The sequence below is a fragment of the Aethina tumida genome, chromosome 2 (genome assembly GCF_024364675.1).
Source record: "Aethina tumida isolate Nest 87 chromosome 2, icAetTumi1.1, whole genome shotgun sequence".
Classification (NCBI taxonomy): domain Eukaryota; kingdom Metazoa; phylum Arthropoda; class Insecta; order Coleoptera; family Nitidulidae; genus Aethina; species Aethina tumida.
The window spans coordinates 17,798,714-17,825,677 of record NC_065436.1 but is presented as its reverse complement, the minus strand read 5'-3'; the positions used below and the strand labels follow the sequence as shown (position 1 = coordinate 17,825,677).

The 26,964-nt window shown below is 29.7% G+C and overlaps 7 protein-coding genes and 1 long non-coding RNA gene across 14 annotated transcripts; 5 read left to right on the top strand and 3 right to left on the bottom strand.

The window, feature by feature from the left end:
• Window positions 1-698: 698 nt before the first annotated feature.
• Window positions 699-2,388, top strand: LOC126264620 (uncharacterized). Its single transcript, XR_007547303.1, has 3 exons — window positions 699-859; window positions 2,035-2,173; window positions 2,239-2,388. It is a non-coding gene; the product is annotated as an uncharacterized LOC126264620 (long non-coding RNA).
• A 1,120-nt stretch (window positions 2,389-3,508) lies between these two features.
• LOC109605214 (DNA polymerase epsilon subunit 3) lies at window positions 3,509-4,334 on the top strand. The gene is made up of 2 exons (XM_020021778.2): window positions 3,509-3,975; window positions 4,046-4,334. Exons 1-2 carry the CDS (start codon window positions 3,705-3,707, stop codon window positions 4,153-4,155), a joined length of 381 nt encoding a protein of 126 aa, XP_019877337.1. The 5' UTR covers window positions 3,509-3,704; the 3' UTR covers window positions 4,156-4,334.
• Window positions 4,329-9,445, bottom strand: LOC109605215 (E3 ubiquitin-protein ligase LRSAM1). Of its 3 annotated transcripts, none has more exons than XM_020021779.2 (13): window positions 9,284-9,445; window positions 8,984-9,226; window positions 8,603-8,906; window positions 8,460-8,554; window positions 7,955-7,984; window positions 7,752-7,853; window positions 7,524-7,632; window positions 7,223-7,463; window positions 6,927-7,170; window positions 6,678-6,844; window positions 6,507-6,625; window positions 6,209-6,444; window positions 4,329-5,237 (listed from the first exon to the last, which is right to left on the bottom strand). In XM_020021779.2, the coding sequence occupies exons 1-13, from the start codon at window positions 9,335-9,337 to the stop codon at window positions 5,115-5,117; spliced, it is 2,067 nt and encodes a 688-aa protein (XP_019877338.2). In that variant the 5' UTR covers window positions 9,338-9,445; the 3' UTR covers window positions 4,329-5,114. The 3 variants fall into 3 exon arrangements, with proteins under 3 accessions (XP_019877338.2, XP_049819054.1, XP_049819053.1); XM_049963097.1 differs by lacking the exon at window positions 9,284-9,445 and having other exon boundaries at window positions 8,984-9,087; window positions 9,148-9,202; XM_049963096.1 differs by lacking the exon at window positions 7,955-7,984.
• A 297-nt stretch (window positions 9,446-9,742) lies between these two features.
• Window positions 9,743-10,754, top strand: LOC109605221 (mitochondrial inner membrane protease ATP23 homolog). Its single transcript, XM_020021785.2, has one exon. The coding sequence runs from the start codon at window positions 9,886-9,888 to the stop codon at window positions 10,681-10,683; it is 798 nt and encodes a 265-aa protein (XP_019877344.1). The 5' UTR covers window positions 9,743-9,885; the 3' UTR covers window positions 10,684-10,754.
• A 102-nt stretch (window positions 10,755-10,856) lies between these two features.
• Window positions 10,857-15,705, bottom strand: LOC109605222 (85/88 kDa calcium-independent phospholipase A2). Of its 2 annotated transcripts, none has more exons than XM_020021786.2 (11): window positions 15,661-15,705; window positions 14,797-15,001; window positions 14,653-14,743; window positions 14,295-14,597; window positions 13,886-14,060; window positions 12,788-13,171; window positions 12,551-12,735; window positions 12,313-12,496; window positions 11,905-12,259; window positions 11,585-11,852; window positions 10,857-11,533 (listed from the first exon to the last, which is right to left on the bottom strand). In XM_020021786.2, the coding sequence occupies exons 1-11, from the start codon at window positions 15,686-15,688 to the stop codon at window positions 11,315-11,317; spliced, it is 2,397 nt and encodes a 798-aa protein (XP_019877345.2). In that variant the 5' UTR covers window positions 15,689-15,705; the 3' UTR covers window positions 10,857-11,314. The 2 variants fall into 2 exon arrangements, with proteins under 2 accessions (XP_019877345.2, XP_019877346.2); XM_020021787.2 differs by lacking the exon at window positions 15,661-15,705 and adding an exon at window positions 15,071-15,298.
• LOC109605223 (eukaryotic translation initiation factor 3 subunit L) lies at window positions 15,398-18,095 on the top strand. The gene is made up of 4 exons (XM_020021790.2): window positions 15,398-15,520; window positions 15,760-16,023; window positions 16,649-17,860; window positions 17,914-18,095. The coding sequence occupies exons 1-4, from the start codon at window positions 15,497-15,499 to the stop codon at window positions 18,046-18,048; spliced, it is 1,635 nt and encodes a 544-aa protein (XP_019877349.1). The 5' UTR covers window positions 15,398-15,496; the 3' UTR covers window positions 18,049-18,095.
• On the bottom strand, window positions 18,083-20,410 carry LOC109605224 (pentatricopeptide repeat-containing protein 1, mitochondrial). The gene is made up of 4 exons (XM_020021791.2): window positions 19,907-20,410; window positions 18,689-19,856; window positions 18,460-18,634; window positions 18,083-18,407 (listed from the first exon to the last, which is right to left on the bottom strand). The coding sequence occupies exons 1-4, from the start codon at window positions 20,391-20,393 to the stop codon at window positions 18,180-18,182; spliced, it is 2,058 nt and encodes a 685-aa protein (XP_019877350.2). The 5' UTR covers window positions 20,394-20,410; the 3' UTR covers window positions 18,083-18,179.
• A 1,162-nt stretch (window positions 20,411-21,572) lies between these two features.
• LOC109605216 (gamma-glutamyl hydrolase-like) lies at window positions 21,573-26,500 on the top strand. Of its 4 annotated transcripts, none has more exons than XM_049962812.1 (5): window positions 21,573-21,653; window positions 24,775-24,913; window positions 24,972-25,022; window positions 25,075-25,301; window positions 25,961-26,500. In XM_049962812.1, exons 1-5 carry the CDS (start codon window positions 21,650-21,652, stop codon window positions 26,449-26,451), a joined length of 912 nt encoding a protein of 303 aa, XP_049818769.1. In that variant the 5' UTR covers window positions 21,573-21,649; the 3' UTR covers window positions 26,452-26,500. The 4 variants fall into 4 exon arrangements, with proteins under 4 accessions (XP_049818769.1, XP_049818768.1, XP_019877339.2 ...); XM_049962811.1 differs by lacking the exon at window positions 21,573-21,653 and adding an exon at window positions 22,646-22,728; XM_020021780.2 differs by lacking the exon at window positions 21,573-21,653 and adding an exon at window positions 23,298-23,390.
• The last annotated feature ends 464 nt before the right edge of the window (window positions 26,501-26,964 follow it).

Below are 26,964 nucleotides of genomic sequence, written 5' to 3'. Positions count from 1 at the left end.
CGGTGACACCGTAGTGGAACTCTCGTAAGCAGACAAGATACTAGCCTGAAAGTCTTCCACAGCTACCTCCAACTCTGCACACGAGTTGATCTGAGGCACTGCCCTTAGGCTAGCATACTGACTGGTGTGACTCACGAGAGCCTCTTATATAGCGGCTAATGTCGGCAAATGTCGGCTACTGTCGGCTACTCATCTCTTGCGTCTGATTGGTCGACGCCGAGTGTTTGTTAAGTCATGCGTATCGAGAACTTTTTCAACCGAATTGAAATTTTTCCTATACAACATTTGAATTTTAAACAAATATCACCTGGAATAGATTTATATATCTTTTAATTGTGTTGTTTTTTATTATAAAATTTATAAATATATTTTTTTGTTGATATAATATTAATGTATCTTTTTATATACTTGTTCGATTTTTATTTTTTATAAAAATTAGTCCCCTTTATAAATTTATACAATTAATTAATATTTTCTAAATTTATTTAATTATGAAATTTTAATTGGATATTAAACTATCAAAGAAATATTCAAATATTGTATGGGAAAATTTTCAATTCTGTTGGGAAAGTTTTCGATACGCATGATTGAACATAACGTCAAAGTCGACCAATCAGAAGCAAGGGATGAGTCGCCGCCATTAGCCGCCATTAGACGCCGCATGAGCCGGACCTGTCAGTCTGTCATCGACCGTTGTATCGACCGGTTAGGTGGGATGGGGTTGTGGTCCGCGACACCATACCCTCCAAGTTAATTCGGTAGTGCAGTTCGGTTTAGTGTGGTGACTCGTGTGTTCAATTCAATTAGTGTTGTGATTAGTGCCCTATTGGATATACTGTATACGACCATGGACTGCAAAGTAGGTGCCTTTTTGTTACAAATCAATTGTTTACGGAGCTATTTCATTATTTAATCTGAACGGCACATTAATGTTGTTCATTTATTACAATTATATTTTCAAATTATTTTCTACCAATTCCTACCTAGAAATATAAATTTAGTCAATTCGACTGAAACTTAAATACAATAATCACTATGAATGTTTTTTATAATGTTGGTTAAATAAGTAATAATTACACTACCAAAATAATGTATATTACTTTTAATTAAAATTATTGAGAAATAAACGCTTAACAATTAAGAAAATAATTCAAACGGAACGACATCATAATTAAGATTAAGATTACAGAGTAACAAGTTAATGGTATGTTTTTATAATTACAGAAATCGCTAGTAATATAAATAAATAATTAATCCTCAATGAAAAAACAATTGAATGGGTAATAACAATTAAAATAATAAATGGAAATAAAATTTTGCATGGATAAGTAGAGCACAGATTAGTTCATAAGAATAAATAAATGCGTTAAATGACAAGATTTCAGATTGAATCAGCTCCACTTGGATTAAGTGGAGGATCAACCCATTAAAAATAAAGGCATGGATAGTTTATAAGAATAAATGCATGCTTTAAATCACAAAATTTCATTGCATGGATAGTTTATAAGAATAAATGCATGTGTTAATTGAAAAAAATTCAGCATAAATAAACTCTACTTGGATTAAGTGGAGTATAAATGGATAAAATTTTGCATGATAGTTTATAAGAATAAATGCATGAATTAAATGACAAAATTTCATTGCATAGATAGTTATAAGAATAAATGCATGCATTAATTGATTAAAATTGAATTAAGTAGAGTATCAACCAATTAAAAATAATTGCATGGATAAAACTTTGCATGGATAGTTTTTAAGAATAAATGCATGTGTTAAATGACAATATTTCAGTATAAATAAACTCTACTTGGATTAAGTGGAGTATCAACCAATTAAATATAAATTCATGGATAAAACTTTGTTTGGATTTTTATAACTTTACTTGGATTAAGTAAAGTATTGATCAATTAAAAATGAATGCATGGATAAAACTGCATGGATAAAACTTTGCATGGATAAGTATAGCATCGATTAGTTAATAAGAATAAATGCACGGTGTCATATTTGCATTATCATATTTGTGTTTTTAAGTAGTTCTTTCTCTGGTTAAAACATTGAGAGAAGAATTTTTGTCCATTTCTTCGTTGAATGTCAAAACCTGCTCACACCTGTACCATGATGACCCAACCAACTATTGGAAAGACGATAAGGCAACAGGGAAAGGGCATTAAAGGTAATAATTCATAATTTTAATTATTAATGAAACTATATTAAATGAAGGTTTTTGATTAATTTCAGGTAGGTCCAGAACTAGACTAGTTAACCTGGCAAATGGCAACGCAAAGTAAGTTTTTGAACATATTGATTTTAATTCCAAATCTTCTTGCATCATGATCTTTTAATTTATATATAAATATGTTTTTGAAAAATGTAAGAAAGATACTTTTTTATGATTTTCAGGAATGGTTTATTTTTATTTTCTTCGTCCAATCTAATCAGACATTCCTTTCAGTTCAAATAAATTAATGATACAGTTATGTTAAATGTTTGTTTGGTGTGATTTTCAGGATTATTGTATTCATTTATATGTCTTTTAAATAATACTAATAAGGCCCTCTCTTTCAGCTTAATTAAATAAAAGAAAATTTAGTTTGTTTTATTTTCATCATATTTATTAATTCCCTGTTCGTCATATTATTGACCAACAAATTCCCTTCTTGTTCGTCAAATAATTGACCAACTAATTTCCTTTTTGTTAATTTTTTAATTATTTTTTTATTTGCAGGAATTCATAATAATTAATAATTTTAATTTATTTACAGATAATAGAGTATTTAGAATTTAGTAAATTGTAATTAAGTAAGTATTGGGCTGCATTTACTCAGTGAGGATTAGTATTTTTGAATTGAATAGTTTTCGCCGTAAATGCAGCGACAAGCTCACCTACAAATTACTAAACCAAAATTGTATTTTTAAATTCTTAGGCTTGTCATAGGATTTTCAAAATTGTACTTCTACTGCAAAGATACAAGATTGAATTATGTCCTATCAGATGACGCACGAAATGCAGAAATAAGCGGGAATATAATTTTGGGTATTTTACAATATTATATATTTAAAATATTTATTAATATATATATTTTTAATTGTAAGAATTTTTAAAGACTAGTTACAAGTTTGCTTACCGTCCACCTTAACTTATCAAACACCTCGTTCAAGTTGATAAAAATATAAATTGTCACTGCGAATATTATTCAAATGTTTCTCAGACATCAAAAATCGCAAAACCTCAAAATCCCAAAATCGCCTATTTTCCCCTTCTCCTATCCAAAATTGCAATTATAACATTTGTTTACATCCCGACTGATAATGTGGGTCCACGGCAGTTGCGTTCCGATTCAGAAACCGAACCGTGCCGAGTCCAAAGTTGTCGAACGCATCTAACGAAAATAACCAGTTCACAGAAAGCCGGTTTTGTTGAAGGGCCACACTGATTACAATCCATATGTGTGTGGGTGTTAGAACAAAAGTCCATAATGACCAAGAATTTATATTTCATAAAAAATTGTTCAATAAACGAACTACCCCGGATGATTCGCCAAAGACATATAAAAATAGCTATTTATATTGTGTGTGATAAAAACAGATAACACATACCATTTAAACTGTGACTTCTTCGTCTTTACAAAAATTGGTGGGAAAATTTCTAACCAAACAATCGGTTCGTGTTTGTTCATAGTTATTGAAACGTTATTTTAACAAAAATGGCAGAGAAATTAGAGGACTTAAACCTACCTAATAGTTCAGTGCAAAAGATTATCAAAGAAGCAATTCCTGACAATGTAAATGTGGGAAAGGATGCAAGATCTGCCCTTTCAAGGGCCGCTTCAGTTTTTATTTTATACGTGACCTCACAAGCCTCCAAAGAGGCTCAAAAAGTTAATCGAAAATCATTACTTGGACAAGATGTAATTACCGCACTTGAAGAGTTAGAATTTGAGGATTTTGTTGAACCTCTTCAGGAATTACTCAAAGGTTTGTGAAATTCTGTTACTCACAATGTACATCAGTATATTGGACAGAAACTAAATTGATTCATTTTTAGAATTTAAAGATACCAAGAAAAAGCCTGCTAAAGCCAAGAAACCTGAGGAAGAGACTGAGGAAAATGATGATGAAGGAGTAGATGAGGCAATGGATGAGGATGCAGAATAATACTTAATGTTTGTTGGTTATTTCGCAAAACAAGGAACAACCAGTTATTCTGTGGTCATGTTACAAACTGATGTATATATTTATAATCAAGTCTGATGCTTAGGTTAAGTATTAATGTCTAGTTCAATTTTCCTTATTTTCCATTGTTGATAATAATAAATAATAAAACACCCAAATAATACATTTGTTTTATTTAAACACAGACAAGAGTATAATAATGTAATGCTAAAAATGGCTGCTATAAAGATAAAAATTGCATTTTATAAGACTAAGGCCACACCACTCTTGCTATTGACTTGGTGCAATAATTGTAACAGAAAGAATAATTTCAGCACCATTTAGAGATGTTTAACATGGCAGATGCTATTTTAGGACGCTATGGGGGTAAAATGAGAAATAAACATATTTGTAACAATCTTATTAAATGAGTATTTGAATCAATTAAATCAGGAAATAGTCTTTATTTATAGGGCATTAAAATAATTGATTGCATCACAATCACATAATTCTCATATTGTGTAAAAAGTCAAGATTCTGCTTCTGTATGAATTCGTCATACTTGTGATAATTATAAAATTTTTAAATCTATTATAAGTGGTATTCGTTTGTGAAAATCTGTGCCCAACGCAGTGATAACATTATTAATTACATTGTCAGTTATTACTAATGGATAATAACAACAAATGTGAAAGCTAGAATCAAAATAAGTGACCCTAGTATTCTTACTACACTAACCTTGGTTAGTAACTAATATCGTTTTTAATTAATAAAAATATCACAGATAAACTAATGTGAAATAGTTTTTACTTGAAATGATGATTCTAGCTTTAATAGAATATTTATAGTATAAAAGTGTAATTGTAATAGTCACTTACTTTCCCATAATAAATATAAAACAATCATTCGTTTTTGACTATTTTAAATTACGAATAAATATAAATTCCTAAAATAAAAAATATCTATGATGATATTACTTTTATCTTCCTTTCAATTTGTGAACGGCATAATGGACATTCTTCTAACGACGTAGAGCAGCAGGAACAGCAGCATAAATGGCCACAGGGAAAAAATATTACATTGCACTGTAATAAAATAAGACATAATTATGTGACCAAACAATGATCATAAAAGCCTTAACCTTTACATAATTATATAAATTATACAAATAAAAAAAAACTCAATAAATTATAATTAATGAAATTTTAACACTGAACACCTTTGAATACAAGTGATTAATTTTTCATGTAAATAGAAATAAAAAATAACAATAAAAATATATAATATAGAAAAAAAATTAACATCTCTATTCGCTTATATGTAGAGCTACTAATTCAAAAACATAATCACTTTATTAAAAGGACAATTCTTTTTAATTTAAATTAATTTTGTAATTAGTAAGTGTCTAAACATTTCGTACGTCAATTTATATACGGATATCTTTATTTAAGTAGTTTTTATACAACATTTTATTTCGCACAGGGTTCATAAGTAAAGCAACCAAAACCTATATTCAATACAATTGATTTTATAATTTATTTATGGGTACGATATCGTTCCTTAAAGCTAAAAATATCTAGAAGTGTCCATTTAAAGATACAAATTAAACAACAAATTTGTAGAAAAGTTCCGAAATGATGAAAAACAGTAAAATTGCAGTAGATTAAAATTTAAACAAATCTATTATTTCAAGGACGATTTACAATTTTAACAGAAGGAATGCACTGGAGTTCCCAAAAGTAGTAGAAAATGCAAGACTAACAGAGCTGTGAATAGGAAAACAAAAACGCTTATTGTTCGCGATATTTTTACAAGCGCATCCCGCATAAATCAAAGAATAAATGAACTCAGTATGTTGGTGAGTACCATAAAACGAAGACTAAAAAGAGCTGGTCTCTATGGTAGAAAACCAATAAAGAAGCCCTTTATTTCTGCGAACTATAGACAAATGAAAATTTCTAAAGTTGCTCTACATATGCACGATAGTGTATATATTTTAAAAACATTCAAGCTTATAACTTAAAATAGTGCTTAAATATTTAATGATACAACTTACCTCTAAATCCAAACAAACAACACACTCAGAGTTTACTTTATGAACGCAGTCGTTTTCCGATAAAGGAGCACTAGCTTCCTCCAGTGGAAGTTGAGGTGCTGATGGCGTTGGATAATCATTAACGCATTCTCTTTCCTTTCTATACGTTACGAAAGCATTTAATATATTTTGTCTATCGTAAGCGTTTGTTACTCCGGCTCTCTTCAAGTCTTCTTCAGTTATATTATCAGTATCATCTAAAAATGTAAAGTTGATCAGTTTATTTTAAAAAGCACATCAAAAAGTATTAAATATTCACATTGGCATTGAGTAAATTTCGCAAGGAATGGTAAGCAATGCATTGCACCATTTAAGACAAGTGCTTGACCTAATATTGGATTAATGTTCTTTTGTGCTTGTGACAGCCCATCTGGCAATCTAAAATTGGGTTGTTTTTAAAAACATTAACTCATTTAAATAATTAACGTACTTGTCTAATAGAATTTGATATTGATGCAACCAAAAATCATCGTTTGTTTCATAACGTTCTTGTAATATTTGTAACGTCAGCAGCAGTTCCGATCTGCGCTGTTTCTGTTTTTCTAGTAAATCTAATAAGAGAATCGACAGATTAATTCTCTTTTCCGCTAAATCATTCTGAAACAAAATTAAATTAATGTAACATATATTAAATAATATCATCAATAATTCTTTAACAACGAAATATTTTATAACAAACCAAATTTTCGTCCATTGACAATTTTCTTCTGTCCATTTCAAAAGTGGTTAACGCAGCCAATTGGGCCTCAACCAAACGAACTTGTTGCAAGAGTCCCCAACTTCTAGCATCTCCTCTTTCCAATAAGGTACCAACAGCAGCTTTTTGTAGGTCGCTCTCTTCCCGTACTTTGGATAATAATTCAGCCTTGTATAAATCTCTATTCTGTAAAATTTCAGACACTTTTGAATCCGACTCCAATTCACTGTAAAAATTATTATTTAAATTTAAATGGATGATTTATTCAATACATTTACGTTTCTAAAATGCTTCGCGACGTCTCAATTCGGCTTTGATTAAACATGATAAATTGTTCCGTTTCCTGTTGTAGGATTTCTTCCATTGCGTCTAAAATATCTGCCTTTCTTAAGGTCTCGTATTTTGTTACAGTATTAAATAAACGTTGTTCTTCCATTTTTTCGTGTTCTAATAGTTGTGCATAAGGTTCCTTATAAACCGATAATAGTTGTTTTATAGCTTTATCGGCGCTGTCCTCGGCTAAAATAATGTGTTACGTATTTCTTAACTGCTGTTACATTTACTAATATTTAATAATACCTTCTTGGAGTTGTTCTATTAGGCGAAATCTTTCTGTTTCTTTTAATCTATGAATTCTGTTAAGTTCAGAATCAAATTTATTTTGCTGTAATGTGATGTCAGCTAATAACTAAAATATACGTTACTGATATAGTGAAAACACATTTTTAAATATCATTTATACATATACAGGAACAAAAACATTGCCAGTGTGTTTTAGATGTGGTGATTCATACATTTATAATTTACCTTTTCTCTGTTAACTTTATTGGAATTTGCTAACTCCAGCTCTTGCCTTTGCATCAACTCATTATTACGTTCTATTTCTAAAAATTCTTGCATCTTTTGTTGCTGCAATATACGTTAATTAAAATTTAGCAAATTATATATGACAATGAGTAATACTAAGCAATTAATATAAGCAAACCAAATAAAAAATAAAAACGACATGCCTTAATATGTTCTAGCTTCCATATTTTTGCCTAGAAAAAAATAAAAAGCATATTACAACAATTGTTATGAATTATGTAAGAGCCTCTACAACAAAAAAGGATGAATGAACAATTAAAACTTATTTACAGAATATTGGCCATCAGATGATTTTAAGAATGGGGTTTCTATGTGTATTAGTTTTTGCCTATTTTTAATATTTCAGCTGTGGTCTGTCTACATAGAGTCGCAAATTATGTAATTAATTAAATATAGGGGAGTGCGAAATATTAATCTTGGCATACTTACTACAGTACATAAGTTTGGTGTTATTTTATGAAATGTTAACAGTTTGTTATTTATGATGTGAATGATGTATTTTAGGAACATGTTACATGCATTTTTTAATGTTAATGTTAGTTTCATTTTACATTGCAGTACTATGTAGACACTCATGTATCATGAGATATGTTTAACTAAATGATTAGATTTCCTGTTGTAGAGGAATCATATGCCATATTTCCATACCTGAAAATTATCTGTTTGATCGCCTTTTGTTTCTACAACATTTTCTATAACAATTTCTCCAAGATCTTCTGGTGAAATATATGGTCTGTTTGTATCTAAAATGGATCTGTAATCATGCTATAATTAATAATTAAAGTTCATACCTTCACAAATGTATTTCATAATAGCTGCAGTCCCTTCTGAAGTAATACTGTCAGGTGGATAAACAAAATTTAAGGGATCTAGTTCAATGATAGTCAATCTTTGAGCTCTACAAATATCTTTTGGCAGTTTTTTTAAATATTTATTGCCATTTATATTTAATTTTCTCAAATTTAATAAATCACCCATGTTTTCAGGTAAACTTTTCAGATGGTTATCTGATAAGTCCAGAACTTGTAAATTACTACACAACGAACATATCTTTTCAGGAAACAGTTTTAATTTATTTGAGCCAAGATGTAATTCCTAAAAATATTATATAAATTACATAAAATCTTTTATTTGATTATAATGGACTAATATTTAAATTGACTAATGTGTACCTTCAAATCCTTTAATAATGAAATATCTTCTGGTATGGTAACAAACATGTTATGACTTAGGTCTAATATCTCAATTGTGTATAAATCCTTCAAGTTACCGCCTCCTGATAAAGATGTAAGGCGATTATTTTGTAATAATAAGGATCGTTTAAGAAAAACTTTACACAGAGAATAAATTCCTGTTGGAACATTATGGAGATTGCAATCTGACAAGTCAAATACAGGTTCTGGATCTTCTCTGGCCTAAAATTATAAAATAGACAAACATTATAAAAATCATTAATTAATTTTGTGACTAACCAAATAAAGTTTATGTTCCAATTTAGCTTTATATTCTTTATTTTTTCTAAACATTGCTGGCAAAAAATTATCACATTTTAGCTGAAGGCACAAATTATATTAATGGACTTGGTCACGTATCCATTTGTTAAAATTTTATTTGGATCTTGATTGACCACTACAAATTTGTTTTGATTACTACAATGACGTTTGGTAAATCCCAGCAGAGTTAAGTTGTGTTTACAAATAGAAGTTTATATACATTTTACTCCTCCACAATTCAAGTTTAAAGGTCAGATATTCTAAATGACTTTATTACATATTGTCCGGTTTAGTATTTATAATACAAAGGAAAAAAATAAATAAATTATTTAGGGATGAATAGAATATGTTTAAATTCATCTTTTCTTTAGAAATTGACCCTAAATTTCGAAAGAAGAAGAAGAAGAACAATAAATATTATCTCTTATTTATTTAACAAAGAATATATTATTTTAAAAGCTTTAATTTCAAAGCAAATTTAAGTATTTCTTTCATAATTTCTGTATTGCAGTTAGTTGTACATCAACTGTAGTTTACTTAACCTATTTTTATTTATACTCAGATTCTAACCTGTAAGAAAAATGACTTTCATAGACTTTCCCGAAGAAGGCAAACAAAAGGAAGAAGCTAAATCAAATAATACGCAGGAACCTAAGAAAACGTCGAATCCTCATAATGATAGCCAATGGGGATATGACATGTATCCGGACAGAAGACGTCCGGCTAATAAAGAAATGACAATGTCAGGTTTTTTGAAAGGCCAAGGCAAGGAAAATCTGGATAAAATAAAATGTGAAAGAAACGTATACAAGTGCATAAAAAACAGTCCCTTGGTTAAGTTAATGTTAGGTGCACTGAAAAGTTCAGGTTGTGAGATAGACATTCGCAGGCACATTGCATGTGAAGAGTGTGCTCCCAACGTTAGTGGAGGATACGATCCCATCCTGAATCAGGTTGTTATATGCCATAACACAGTTACCAGAGAAGGAATGGTGCAAGGTGTTCTAACACATGAGTTTATACATATGTTTGACTATTGTCGCCACAAATTAAATTTCAAAAACATTGATCATCTGGCTTGCACTGAAATAAGGGCTGCTAATCTGGCCCACTGCAGTTTTATATCCGCCTGTTTGAATGGAGATGCTTCACCATTAAAAATCAAACAAGCTCATCAAGATTGTGTTAAAAGTAAGGCACTTAGTTCCATAATGGCAGTAAGGAATGTTACCAAATTGGAAGCTATAGATGCTATTGAGAGAGTGTTTTCAAAGTGCTATGCAGACCTTGAACCTATTGGAAGGCGAATTAGAAGAAATTCAGAAGATATGTACAAAGCATATGAAGAGGGTTTTTATTATGGTTATGATGCAAGTTAACACAAAATCATAAAAAGTTTAGTCAGTATAGGTCTAAAATGTTGTTGTAAATAAATGTTATTATATCAGAACAGTGTTTTTATAAATCAAATTTCAGTTATTGTGATCCAAATATGACAGAAATATTATAATATCAATTTGGTTAATATTAATTGTATTCAGTGAAACTAACATTACATTTAACATTCATAAATAATTTATTAATGCATAAACTAACTGATTATAAATGTAACTACAAAGCATTCCTACCTAAGACTAGGTTGTTGGTTATTATTGTCATGCCATTCTTGAAGTGTATAATAAAAAATAAAACTTTCAAGATTAACAGACAAAAACCCTGTATAAATATCACGCAAAACAAAATATTATGTGTAAAAATATTAGTGTAAAATTGATTTAAAAATGTGACTAAAAATCTTAAAAATAATTTAAAAAGGTAACAGGTAAATATTGTTTCACAGTACCTAAAATATAAATAAATTTGTTCATTTTTAGTTCTTACTTAAACACCTTATTGATATTGATTTTGGCTTTGCTGTTTGTCATGTGCAACTTATAGCCCAATTAATTATAATTTATTTTAATTTTGTTTACTTAAAATTATGTGTTTTAGAAATTGTATTAATTATATCTAACCCCTATTGAGTATATCTGCTAATTCTATCATTAGATGTGTATTTTGGCGCATATATGCTTTAGTTTCCCATAACATTTTACACAGTTTTTCATCAGCTTTTTCATCCATGGCAACTTCTTCCGACATTAAGGGAGAAAATCGAAAATATGGCACTCCTATAGTTGAGCACCATGCTCTTGCCCTGTCAATTACTCTGCCATCTGACTGGGTTGCCTGAAATATTATTATTAAAATAAAATACTCGTTTTAACAAGATGCCCTTACTTGATCAACAATTAAACCAAATAAACCAGAAATTCCCATAACAAGTTTAGCACTGTCCCATATACTTTCAAATTTAAAGCTATCAGTTTCTCTAATTTGTGTGGTAGGTATTTGACCTGTTCCCAAACTAACCACCACAGAGACAGGTGCTGCCTCTTCATCTCTTCCAACAGCTTTTAAAGCTATACAGTGCTCATGAATTTCTGTCAGAGCATCCAGTGTTGGATTGTTAGCAATTAGTCCTCCGTCTAGATACCTCCCAAATGCACTAAAAGTAATGATCTTAATAAAAATTTATATCTTAATGAATAATTTGCTACCGGAAATATGTAGGTGCAGCACCTGTTGCTCTGCCGACTTCCCATACGAATTGCTCACTTGGTGGTGGTGGTTTCTTAAAAGGCGAATCAATACTAACACCTAGTATTTCACTAGCGCTCTTATAATTCCTAAAAAGATGCAAATCGACGGGTTTCCTGTCGGCAAGAACTCCAGTAATCATAATTTTGGGATGTTTTATGTCGGACATTACTGTTTCCATGCCAAACGTGTCCTTCAAAATATTTTCTAAGGCTTGACTCGAATATGGTCGCATTCCAACAAATGTTTGCTCCTTTAGACGAAAATATAAGCAGAGACATTCTTGCATTGTTTTGCCAGTTGCTATAGCTAAGCCTATAAAATATTGATATAAATAGAAATTAGAGACTTATAAAAGTATTTAGTACCCAAAATGCCTCCTGTACTGGTTCCTGCAATCCAATCAAAACAGTTGCCAATAGGCTTGTTTAATATGGTTTCCAATTCAAGAAGCATTTGAACTAGAATCAGACCTCTAATACCACCACCATCCAGTGCCAATAGTCTACCATGTTGTGGAAACTTGCCATCTGGATGCTTAGCTGCTGCTGCCTATGGCCAATCGAAAATTTTAGTAGTTATATTCCTAACTATATAAATACTTACTTCCATTGCTGCAACAGAAAGCATTTGATTTAGTGCTTCGCGATTTGTGGGTCCCAAAACTTCTGGTGGTGGAATGCCATCAAAGGAACCATTAAATTTGCAGCCCTCAGTACATCCAATCATATCCGCTGGACAACGTTTGGCACCAACAGCATGTAAATAGTACAAGAGCCTTTGTTCTTGATCTAAATAAGAAAACAATGTAATTTGAATACATAAAAAAATGTCATGCTTTACCGTTTGTAAGCAAATGCCTAGGTGATTCCCCAGCATTATTCAGAACATCCAAATCTGCCCCAAATATTATTAAACATTGTATTATAGAGAGGTTTCCTTCTTTGACGGCCAAGTGGATCGGTCGATCACCGTTGCAATCTCCCAAATTTGGATTTGCTTGTCGGCTTAGTAAAGCGACGGTGCAGTCCAAACGATTTCTAATCACCATCATGTGAAGAGGTGTTCTCAATTCAAAATTTACCGAATCAATATGACAATTCATATCCACCAAAGCCTCTATGACTTGCCTAGATAAGGACCAATGTAAAGGTGTACCCCCAAATTTCATGTCTTTTTGATAAAGTACATTCGAACGGCTTACTTGTAGATAATTCCCAACGTAACCTTTAATTTTATAAAAAATGAATTTTAACAATTTCAACGAATTTTTATATAGTAGTTGGTTACTAGTAAGAAATAATTCAAAATAATCACTATTAAATGTATGTACTTAATAAAATAATGATACTGATGCTACTTTAAAGTAGTACAATTAAAAAAACTATTACAAAACTATAGATTTTTAATATTTATCAATTTATCAAACAACTCCCACTTTTAAAACAATACCAATATAAATAAGCCGCAATAAAAATGAGGACATAACTGTTGCCTTAAAGAAATGTATATATTTTAAAAAATATTTATGTACAAATACATTGTATAAAAAAGTTAAATAATCTTGTAGGTCATCTGGAAATAACAAGAGAATACATACACATTGTTGATCTCCACAATTAAACTTCTACTCACACGTTACCGTGTTCCTCTTTTCTATTCCGACTTATCTACTTCTCATCAACATAAAATTTTTTCAAATTTTATTTTTTTACATAAAAAAGTTTAAGCAAATTGTTCCAAAAGGGTTAAGTTCAGTTCACCTAAAATAGGGAGTGTTTTGATAAATGTTAGTCTTAATAACAATGGCAGTATCCTGGGTTCTCTTAAAAATATAATTATTAATAATAATTTAGTTTTTTCCAAATATATGTATGTACAGTTTGTAAATATGATAATCAATATTTCTGTTGTTAATTAGTAATTGCTAATAATACTAACCTGGTTCTATATGATCATTTTCAGAATTTCCAGCAGTTTTATTCACATCAGCCCCAATTAGTAATAATGCCCTTACACAGTCCGAATTATCTGATAAACAGGCCATATGCAAGGGTGTGTACCCATTTTTATTTCTCATATTTAAACATGGTGGTGGTGTACCTTGAGTCAATGCCTATGAAATGATTACAGAAATTTAGGCTGATGTGGTAAAATGATCATGAAAACTTAAAGTATTATCTATCTTCAATATGTGAAATATTATTGTTAAAAATTTGAACTGCACATCAATAAACTCTGCATAGAAATAATCAATGAAACTTAATAATAAAGGAGAATTTCCTTAATAACGATTTTTTTAATTAATATAATTGCAATATTAAGTATTATTTCAATAATAATAACTTACAGAAATAATTTCCTTGGTGCTGCTTGCTGCATAATGATATACAGAATTTCCTTCTTTGTCTAGATGCTCTAGAGAACAGCCCTGGTTGACTAATATCTGAACTGTCTTCAAATTACCAGTAGAAATTGCCACTTGCAGTGGTGAAATGCCAGTTTCACTATCTGTACTGTTGAGAAAATTGCTGATTTTGGTATTGGTGAATGATTCATATAAAGAAAAATAAGCAGCCAAGTGGGCTAATGTCCATGTAGGGTGCTCATTGAGAGTGTCACATATTTTTTGAAGACCAGCCACATGACACATCTGCAATTTAAATAAACCTAATAATTTCCAGTCTTATCATTGAACCAGTACTCACATCTTTTGATATTTCTACTAATGTGGGTAATTTGTCTTTATACACAATAAATTTTACTTCTGCTGGTTCCAACTGATTGGATCGATATAAGCTGGAATGTGTACAAATGTAATATGTACAGACCAACAGTTTTAACTTTTTTACCTAAATATTTGATGGGAGGTTTCCGTCATAGGCCTGTGCAGTATAATTTCATAAGTACTTTTATCTTTTTTTCCAAGGTTGTCAGGTGGCAAATATAACACCAGAGCATCCTCACGAACATGGATCTTTCTTGATGAAAAATTATCTGTTTTTACTTCTATAACTTTGTCAGGTGCCACCTCATTATTTAGGAAACTCCGTAATACTAGAATATTATATAAAGTATTATACTGTAGTTTATATGGACAAATTAAGGAATAATAATTAATATTACCATTAAAAACTGCTGCCATTTTCACAATTAATTTAGATAAATTATAATTAAAGATAAATTTTAATCAATAAACCACAGAAATTTAGGGGAACTACTAGGAAAAACTTATCACAACATGGGACTTTGAGACATCATAATTAAAAATAATCGACTTGACCCTGAAAACCGCGTTTTGATATTTTTTTTTAAGTATTCATAAAAACCTGACAATTTATGTTTAACATAACTACATATTGTATGTTTAGCCCATATTCAAAGATCACAAAAATACTGTCATGTCAAAATTTTGGTCGGTAAATAGAAATCTGTAATGTCATACTATTAAATTTGTACTGTCAAAACGGTTCTTTTCCTGGCTAACGTCAGCCATTGAGTTTGTTGGTTAGCTTTATACTTGATTTCACTGAATAAATAAGCTTGTACACAATGTACAGCGACGATTATCAAGAGGTAAAATCTTTTATAAGTAATTCTTGTATATGTATCTGTTGTCAAAGTCTTAGTGAAAGTGTACCGACTGAAAATATGTTGTTTCGGTATTCCATGTGTTCAGTGTAAATAGTAGGGTGTCGTTTTAATTTACTACATACCAACATGTTTGGCTACACCCAAACCCATATTAAACTTGCAAACTGATAATTGGATGACATTTTTAACAATGTTAATGTTAACTTGATTTTCATTTGTAGGGTTATGATAATTACAACAATTATGATGATTATTCAGCCCATACCGGCGATCCAGCATTGGACGAATACAATAGAACCCACCTAAAGATGCCTGATATGATCAAGAACTTCCTGGTTTACTTCAGAAATTGTGTGAATGAAGGATTAGTTTTTGAATTACAATCACTGTACGAACAGTCATGGCCTAAGCTAACAGAGGAGTATTTTCAAAAAATGCCATGGCCTGAAGAAGCTGAAGTGGGTGCTTTGGTGGACAGTGATCCAGTAAGTACATACCTTCTGACCCTTTGCCTTGAACTTCTTGCAATTTTTCCCTCACTTGTTCTCCACGGTCCTTAATTTCTACTTGAAGTCTCTGTTTCATTTCCTCACTTTTGTGATATAATTTAGCTTTATACTGTTCCATTGTGTCTAGATGGACTGGAAGTTCTTTTGTTAGTAAGGTTGAATTCTGTTTAATTTATTAATAAATTATACATATTGATTTCCTACTAGCCATTTTATTGATTGAACTAATAAATGAGCAATTTTTCTGTAATAAATGGTTTAATTAATTGTTTATCAATATTTTTGTGACTGTAAATTATATATTAATATACTTTTTCCATATAGATATTATTGTTACCAATAAATTAATTTTTCCTAACAGGAAAATAATGTTTATAAAATTTAAATTGACATTAGTTGGAGTAAAAAAAATATATATCTGATGTCAGTCATATTAAAAATGTAACAAGAAGTAATCAATAATAATAATAATAATTGATTATTAATGTTGGAAGTTAACTTTTGTCCTTCACTTTATTGAATCTAAAATACAATATTTGAATAGTAATTTTGATCATACATAATATATGCAACAAATATTAATTAGAGCATTTTTTCCCAGGTTTTCATGATTCTGTACAAGGAACTGTATTTCCGCCACATTTACGCAAAAATGCAGGGAGGTCCATCATTGGAGCAAAGATTTAATTCTTTCTTCAATTACTGTGATCTGTTCAATTACATTCTTAGTGCAGAGGAACCAGTACCACTGGAGCTGCCTGACTTGTGGCTTTGGGAGTTGATTGACGAATTTGTTTATCAGTTTCAATCATTTGCCCAATACAGAGCAAGGTTGCAGAAGAAAACACCCCAAGAGTTGGAAACACTGAACAATAACAACAAAGTATGGAATGTTCTTTGTGTTTTAAATGTTCTTCACTCATTAGTAGACAAGAGTAACATCAAGCAGCAGCTTGAAGTTTACGCCAGTGGCGGAGATCCAGACTCTGTGGCTGGAGAATTTGGCAGCCACTCCCTTTATAAAATGTTGGGATATTTCTCCCTGGTTGGTCTTTTAAGACTTCACTCATTGTTGGGTGATTATTACCAGGCTATAAAGGTTCTTGAAAACATAGAGGTTCACAAGAAGTCCCAATATGCTCATATTCCAGCTTGTCAGATTTCAACTTCCTATTATGTGGGATTCGCTTATATGATGATGCGACGTTATTCGGATGCTATACGTACATTCTCGTCAATCCTTCTATATATTCAGCGCACAAAACAACTCTTTGTTTCCAAAACCTATCAACATGATCAAATCAACAAACAAACTGATCAAATGTACCATTTGTTGGCTATATGCCTAGTATTGCATCCTCAGTGCATTGATGAATCTATCCAGCAAACTCTCCGCGAAAAGAGCTACCACGAGAAAATCTATCAGATGCAAATCGGAAATCTAGAAGAATTTGAGAACTGCTTTGTTTATGCTTGCCCCAAATTTTTGTCGCCTTGTCCACCAGCAATTGACTGTGCTCCAGATGATTATTCTAAGGAGGCAATCCAACATCAAACTGCTGTATTTATGGATGAAGTTCAACAACAAAAGATGCTTCCTACCATTAGGAGTTATTTGAAGCTGTACACCACATTACCTTTAAGCAAATTGGCTAATTTCATGGCCCAAAATAACAGAGTGGTTGACTGGAAGCTGGACACAGAAACACACAATCTGTTAATTCATTTGCTGTGTTTCAAACACAAAATGAAGAATGTTGTTTGGTCTAAGGGAGCATCTGGCCTTGAAGGAAAATTCCAGAGTGGTTCTGAGGTAAATTATTATTATATTCATTGTCCTTTTTAAATATCGTTATTTTTTTTTAGTTGGACTTCTACATTGACAACGACATGATCCACATTGCAGATACTAAAGTTGCTCACAGATACGGAGATTTCTTTATTAGGAAAATCTTGAAGTTTGACGACTTGAATAGAAAATTGCACCTTCTTAAAATATAACTTGTCAGTTTTATATTTTGAAATAAAATTAAACTTTTAAACAAAAAGTCTTTTATTTTCCTTACCTTCAATTTGACAATGAAAAACAGTTTGTGTAACAAAAAATTTATTAAAAGATTTTTATCACAGATTTATTTTGCGTGTTTAGGAGATGTTTTAACTTTAAATAATGATGTATGTTGTTGCTTAAACCTTGCTGTATCTTTAGGTTTTATGTATTTTTCATTTCCAATGGTATTTTGCCTAAATTGCTTCCAGGGGTGGGCATCTTCAGTATCATCTATTTTTATTTGAGTTAACCAAGCTTTATATTTTGCTTTAAAAGATCTATATTTCTTTTCTTGGACACTAGTTAAGGTCTAAAAAATACATTTACAATAATTGTTTTAATGTTTAACTGATAATGAATACCTTATCATTAGATTGTTGTTTTACATGATTATAAAACTTGGTCAAATGACTTAAAAACTTTTTGTTTGGCTGAACATCTTCTCTGATACATATGTCCATTATTTCTAAAATATAACTGTAATTAAAGTGGTAGCAAGCCTGTTGTAACATAGCTCCAAGGATTTCAGCATTTATCCTAAAAAGTTTAATTATATTTAGTAGATCTAGTTAAATATTTAAGAATTTCTACCTAAAACCATCATTTTTCATTGACTCAATTAAGTTTAGTGCATCTTCCTTATTTTTACAACCTAAAGATAATACACCATATGTAATCAAGTCTGGATAGTAGTTAATTTTTCTAATTAATTTCAAAACATCCTGAGCATCATCATAGTCTCCTCTCATACTCCTTTTCTTAATTAACATGTTGTAAAAGTCTATGTCTGGTTTAACTTTCTTCTTTTTCATAATGGATAGCAATTCTTTTTCTGCAGCTAAAGTGCCTGGAATTGAATCCAGTAGTTGTGTGAATGTTTTAATATCTGGTGTACAATTATGTTTTTCCATGTTTTCTAAGAAGCCAACAGAACCCCCAACTAATAGTAAACGATCTTCAGGTTTAGTTACTTCTGTTAAAGATATTATGTTTCCAAGGTAAGGCACATCTGCCATTAAGTTTGGTCTTAAATTTGTAATAGATCTTATATTTGATGTATCATTCTCAGACAGAATTGGTGCATTTGTTTCATTTTCAGTCAGAATTATATCATCTGTTTCACTGTTAGTTGATTGAATACTTTTATCAGCAAGCCTTTGAATATCATCAGTTTCATTATAAGAGGAATTATTTGTTTCTAATTGTTTAACAGTATTTCCTTCAAGCTGCTTTTGGTTGTTTTTAGAATTATTTGTGATTTTCTTAATTACATCTGTGGTTGCCTCTAAATCTCCCAATCCACAATCCCTGATGCACCTAAGGATCATGTTGTAAGTGTAAGTGCTGGGAGCAATTCTTTTTGTAACCATTTTCCTCCAAATAAGAAGTGCATGTCTAAAGCCTGCTTCTTTATCTGTAATACATGCTTGTAGTAAAAAGTTAAAGGTATCATCCTTCAAGGGCATTCGTTTAGTGATCATTTCATCAACCAAGGAAAATGCTGTTTGTAAATCACCACATCTTCCAAAAGCTTTTATCATTGCATTATAATTTGTTACATTAGGATCATACTGTTTTTCAATCATTATCTCTCTTAAATGTTTTGCTCTTGTTAAACCATCAGTTAAGGGCCATGGACTATTTGCACATGCATTAAATAAAGCAGTGTATGTTCCTCCTGTTACTTTAAGCCCCCTTTTTTTCATGTCATTGTATAGCATAAATGCTTTTTTAGTGTATCCTACTCTACCACAACCACCTGTAAAATTTATATTATTTAGGAGTTCTATAAAACTAATCATCACTTACCCAATATGAGATTATATATATAATTTTCTGGCTTAACTCGATCTTCTTTGATCATCCTCACTTCAAGTACATCAATTGCTTCTTTAATTTTCCTCTTTCTTATAAACTTTTTAATCATGTCAGCATATTGTTTAGTCCTTAATTTTTGCGAGGCAGGCACTTGTTCAGTGAAAAATTTTTCCTCAGCTATGTCACCAAGATCCTCAACCTCCTGCTCTTCATCTCTCGGACCAAATAAGTCTGGATCATTTTTTAACTGGGCAACGAATTCTTTCTCCGACAATTTCTCTCCAATTTGATCGGCATTTAATTTTTGCGTAGGATAAATTTTATGTGCGGTTTGAGAATGTATTCTTCTGACATAATCAAGTTTAGAATACGAAATATTTGGCTGGCTAAAAATAGAAAAGCCATCGTTTGAAATTTGGTAAATTGTTTTTTGTATATGGGCGGCTGTGATGTTTTTCAAAATTCGGAATTTCAACATGGTTATTTAAAATAACCTACATTCACTTTCATAAAATGCCTATGTTCGTGTGAGTCTTCTTCTTCCTAGGTGTCGTGGTCAGGTCCGTATTACAATAAATTGTAGATCAATTTCGTTTATGTTGCTTAAGTAGAATATGTTCGGTAATTTTAAACTATTTATTTATCTTATATTTAAAAAATAAATATATATTTTTCTTATATTATTTATTATGTTGCATTAAACATACAATTATATTATGTGCAGTTGAGTGCTAGGGAATTATTAATGTTATATTAATATTAGGTAGCATTAGTTTAATAGTTAACAATTTTAGATTGATTTATTATCAAAGATATCTTTAAATATTGAAAATATTAGAATCATTAGAAATAATTTTGAAATGTGCTCAGAAAATATAAAAGTAAGTAAGTGATTGTAGATATTTTGTTTGTTATCACATTTTTAATAATAATGATTAAAATAATCATGTGAATCACGAATTGCCAATTGATACTGATGTTTTTTTATTAGTTAGACATTATTTAATAAATTCTTTTTATATTTTGGTAATTTTAGTATTAGATTAATTAGACTAGATTAATTTTTTAATTTTCAAAAATGGTGGAGGAGCATGGCTTTTACCATATTTAATTGCTGTTAGTTTTGGTGTCCATACATTAATATATTTAATAATATTGTCATCTTATTGTCACCTAAGATTTAAAAAACATGGTAATTAAAGATAACAGTAATACAAATTAATATCATAAAATTAACTTTTTCTAAAATAAAAACGAACAAAAACAAGTAAATGTTCTGAATGCATATTAATTAACATTATTTAGATTAGATTAGATAAATATGTTTAACTCTTCGGTGGTAAGTTTTTATGTAAAATTAATTCAAATTTGTTATTCATTTGTTACATATATGCACAATAGTTATTTTTAACTCCCTATTTTAAGACATCTAATAATATAACTGGATTAGGTGCGTTCCTAGCATAATGAAAAGTAAGTACATTTATTCTAGTATCAATATGATTCACCTAAATATAATTTCCATGACTCCCACAACTTTTTATCATCGTCCAACGTTAGAAGACGTTAGATCCATCAATAAATGCATTTCATTTACGCATGCTTGAAAGCTCTCAATGCATTTACATGTGATTGTCGAATTGTATTAGTGCATTGTTTTTTAGCAGAAACTAAATGAACATTTATATCTATAGTGACATGTAGACACCTTCCTGATGAACAACGACTTTAGAAATGGGTAATAAAATAGTTAAGTGTAAAAAAATTTCAACAACAAGGTTTCAATAGAATATAAAATATATATGAGAAGGTTTTATAATTTTAATTCAGAATGAACGTTAAATATGTACATATATTTTTACATTAAATGTGTAATATATTTTTACATATATTTAAATAATATGTATAAATATATTTTAGTTATGTAGTACTAGAGTACATATTTACGCATATATAATAATTCTTGTTAATAAGAGACATTAATTGTCCATAAATTATGGATCATAATTTGTAATTTAAGGGATATTTATGAGCATAATTTACAGGTAGTTTCAGCAACTTCCTTAATATCTAAGTAATCATTTAATGAGTCATTATTAATGATACACAATGAGATTTTTGAATATACAAATAAATTTTGAATATCACAAATATGATAAATTAAATTTGCCCAATAATTAAAGTCTATATTATTAATTAGTCTTAAGTTTAATGCAAATAAAAATTAATTAAATTTTACCCCCAGGATGCATAGTTATATCTCAAATTCTGCACAATCCTCTGGAAAAATAAGGGAAAAGAAAATTTAAAACCTGTCTGTTAAAGATGTTTATATATTTAGGTAGAATTCAGGTATTTATTATTTACTAGGGCTAACAAAAATGTAATTATTTATGGGTCTTCAATTTAAATTAAATTCACTTAATTAAAAACGGATAACGGGAATGAAAGATTACGGAAAATACCACCCTTAACAGACAAAACATATTGATATCACAAATTTAGAATAAACAACAGAGATGATGATTTTTATGTCGGTTTAAAGTAAAAATAAATAGAATATGTGTATATAAAGATTTATTCAACATGGAGATCATGATACATTGAACTTCTGACTTAAGACAGGGTCAGTATACTCCCCCTCCTGATACCTGTTTTTCTGGTTAACCCTCTTATCATTTCAAAACAACATTTCGGTAAAGTGTTTAGAGGTAAGCAATCCGGAGAATATGTATCTAGTGGTGATAGATTAAATATGAGGATACGAAAAAAATTAATTTCTATGTTAAACGCCTTTGATATTAATAAAAATGGTGAGTAGAAAATCTTATAATTATATTAATTTATACATAAACATAAGTTTAGTTGGGTATTTGTAAATAAATTATATTTAGAAATTGAACTTTTATAACTATATAAATCAATATACTTCTGTAAACAATACATATTATCATATTTTTAGACCCCCCGATATCAGGTTATTTACTTAATTCGCAGGATAGACTTAATAATAATATTATTTGTTTGAAATTCTTGTTGGTATTGAACGTCTATTTTGTCAATAGCTGTATTCTTTCAATATAAATAAAGTAAGTAGATTAATTGACCAAATATTTATTTAATAATCTAGTGTGTTAGAATAACTGATAGGTTTTTGTAAGATAGTAGTGTTGATAGGACGATACCATTTTTAAAAGTTTTTTAAACTTTCTCCTATGTTAATATTCATACATACAAAAATGTAAGACTTTTTTTTCTAAGTGTTAATTGCCATAGATGAAATTATTAGCTGACTTCATGATTTGACAGCATTTATTTTCAATTAAATAAGTTTAAGAGAATACAGTTACTGATTGGTGGAAACAAATTTCTATTGTGTACAAACTTTTTACGGATACTGTGAATTTATCTTCAAATATGAGGTGCAAGGGAAATTTATTTTCTATACATAATATCGAAGATATAACTAGAAATGGTAAGTGTTTTTATAAATATAGAACGTTCTATTGTTTGTCTATTATAAATTATGAAGTGAAATTGACTTCTATTTTTAAATTATGGGTAGTAAAATATTCTTAGTGTGTGAGTAAATGTTACTTATTTTAATTAATTAATTTTTCTCAATATTATAAATGTAATTAATACAATATTAATAATTGTAAAACAAATATTTTCTTCGCCACAAAAGATTAGTTTGTCAACGTCAAATTTGTCATGTCATATATAACGATACTAATTTTTGTTTAATGATAATATATACTGGATATATATATATATATATATATATATACATAGTGAGGTTCATTTAATATGAAAACACCCCCGTAAATTTTAAAAGACTTACAATAAAAATGTTTAGTATAAAAATGTCTTTTTCTGACCTCTATTGAATTTAACAATTTTTAAAATGGGTACATACCAATTTTAATGAAAAAATTGTGTATTAATAAAGCTATCAATCATAAAAATTTGGGCACATATAATATATAAATAAATATTTTGGTGACAAAGAGTGAGAAATTATCTGAGAATATTCACTAACGATTTAACACATTAGTTTGCACAGTCAGATTAGTATTTTTTAAAATATGTATGTTTAAAAGCATATAAGTGCTGTCATAAATTGAATAGTTTATCAAAGTTTTAAAAAAATTTAATCAGTGGTTGAGAGGCTCAAATGAAATGAATTTAAAAACATCGAATTTGAGTCTATTTATTTAAAAAAACTCTACATTAATACACAATTTTTGTATAACTAAGTAATTGAAATTTTATTAGGAAATTTTCTTAGTTACATTAGTTTCATTCAATTCACCTTATTTTTAATATTTCAACAAAAAATATAGTAATTAGGTAATCAAGATAATATCAGAAAATCAGAAATTAAAATATTTTGTTTAATTAAGAAATTTACAAGAGTATTATCGTTACAGACACTTCATAATAATTTAAAAATGATTTAATACTTTGAACTTCCTCATATTGTGAAATAACAAAACTTATATTTTGCTTAATGTCTCTATTTCATTTAAAAATGTTTATTCATTTAAATTAAGTTTTTGCACACATTTCCTAAAACCGTACGTAACACATGTACCGGAATAAAAATTGCTTAAAATAATTTTTGAGATCCATTGCGAAAGTAAGAATCAAAAGAACCAAGTAAACACATGCTGATTTAAAATCGAATACGATATTTGAGATAAGCTATTTATAGACTGATAATTTTTCCATTAAATAATAAGTATTTAAAAGTAATCTCCCCAGTCGTTTATTACTTGTTTCCTGAAGTGGAACAATGTTTAGGATTTTAACAATTGTAACGATTTTCTTATCGTTTTTCTTTTCCGATGCCGCAGATACTCCGATAATTGGCATCCTGTCACAAGAGACGTACTCTGTCAGAAAATATTTGGAAGATGATGCTGTGAGTAGTTTCATTGCCGCCTCTTATGTAAAATATGTAGAAAGTGCCGGTGGTCGAGTTGTGCCCATATGGTAAGTGCATATCATTTCCATTTTTTAAACTTTACTAATTAAATAATGATGTTTTTAGGATTGGACAAAGAGAAGAATATTACCAAAGAGTAGTTAACTATACAAATGGGTAAGTGGGTTAAATATTTATATACCGATCAATACAATTCTTCTATTTTAAGGATAATATTTCCTGGTGGTGCTACATACTTCAACGAAACTGCGGGATACGGAGAAGCCGCTAAGATTCTTTATCGACTTGCTGTAAAAGCTAATAAAGAAGGCATTTATTACCCAATATGGGGAACATGTCTTGGAATGGAGGTGTTTGCCTTTGCGATATTGGGGGAAGACATAAGAGTTGATTGTGACTTACACAAAGTTGCCATTCCATTAGAATTTTCTAATGGTAAGTCAAAGTATAACAAATCTTAATCTTAAAACTATTTTCACATAAAAATAATTAAAATAATCTAAAATTGAAAATGGGAACACATTTTTAAATACATTTTATACATTTATAACTTAAAAGTTATATAATGAAAATTATTTGTGTGTCCTGAGTTGATTAATTAAGAAATTGTTTATATTTTGAGCTATTATTGATCAAAATCTAGTCATAATAATATATATTATGTAGAAATTCGATGTATTACAAGAAACAACTAACCTAGATCAACACATTATTTTCCCAAGACACCTCTTCAGTCATTTGAAGCAATGACCTTACTCAATCAGTCTTTACTCTATATTTAGACCAAATTATTATCTCACTAACTAATTTGTTTGTACTCTCAAGCAACATCAATTTTACAAGTTCAATAACAAACAATTACGAGGATAATAAATGGAAAATTATTTGCTAATGACTTTGGTGTTCATATAATACGTTTAAGAAATTTACTGAATTGCTCAATTTTAATCAACAATTAATTGATTAATTTTAGCTTGAAAATGGCCGTTAAACAATTAACATAAATTAAAGATTCGATTACCTTCTTTCAATTTATTCTTTCTACGTGATGAATATTATAATGCTGCGTACCAATTCTTAGTTACATATTTCAGGTTACGAAAAGAGTAAATTGATGGGCAATGCAAGCGACGACGTGATCCACAACCTGAAAAATGACAATGTGACATACAACCAACACCGCTATTGTTTAACTGAATCTGTGATGAAAGAGAACAACCTGCTAAACGACTGGAAAATTCTCGCCACCAATTTGGACAACAACAAACTTGAATTCATTTCTATGATGGAATCAATCAAGTATCCATTTTATGGGGTCCAGTTCCACCCAGAAAAAAACCAATTTGAATTCAAGCAAAACGTCGGAATTCCGCATACACCCGAGGCCATAAAAATATCTCAATATTTTGGAAATTTTTTCGTTAACGAATGCAGACAAAATGGTAACGCATTCCCTGATCACAACTTGGAACAGAGGTCTCTCATTTACAATTATTCGCCAGTGTATACCGGTATTAAAAACAGTGCCTACGAACAAATATATCAGTTTACCAACAACGACTTTGTAAATAATCAATTGGAGTAATGCATTTTTACTACCAGTATTTTGATAAATATATATTTTTTTAATTTGACTGATTTTATTACTGAAGTAATTATTTTATCCATGAACATGAATGATCAATGACATATTTGATGTTATGAATAATTCTCTTACTAGTAAGTCATTCGTTGAATATTTAATGGAATAGTCATATTAGGATTACCAACGTTATCCTAACTGGACATAATAGATTGGCAAATCTATTTGTTATCATCTATTACACACAATGATTCACACACGTACAAAATTTAATTATGGACTTCGCATAAAAAATATTTACATCAATTTAACGGATGTTCTTTTGGTTTAATTCCGTGACCTTAACCGAAATATATTTAAAAAGCTGTACGCATTTTTTACGTCAAGGTTACCCTAATTGCTGTTTTCGTGTAAGATTTACCTGATATTTTACTTCCACGTGTTGACATATTATTTGGGAGTTGTTGATGAAACAATTTTAACGAGTAAACAAAATTTATTATTTCAAAAACATAA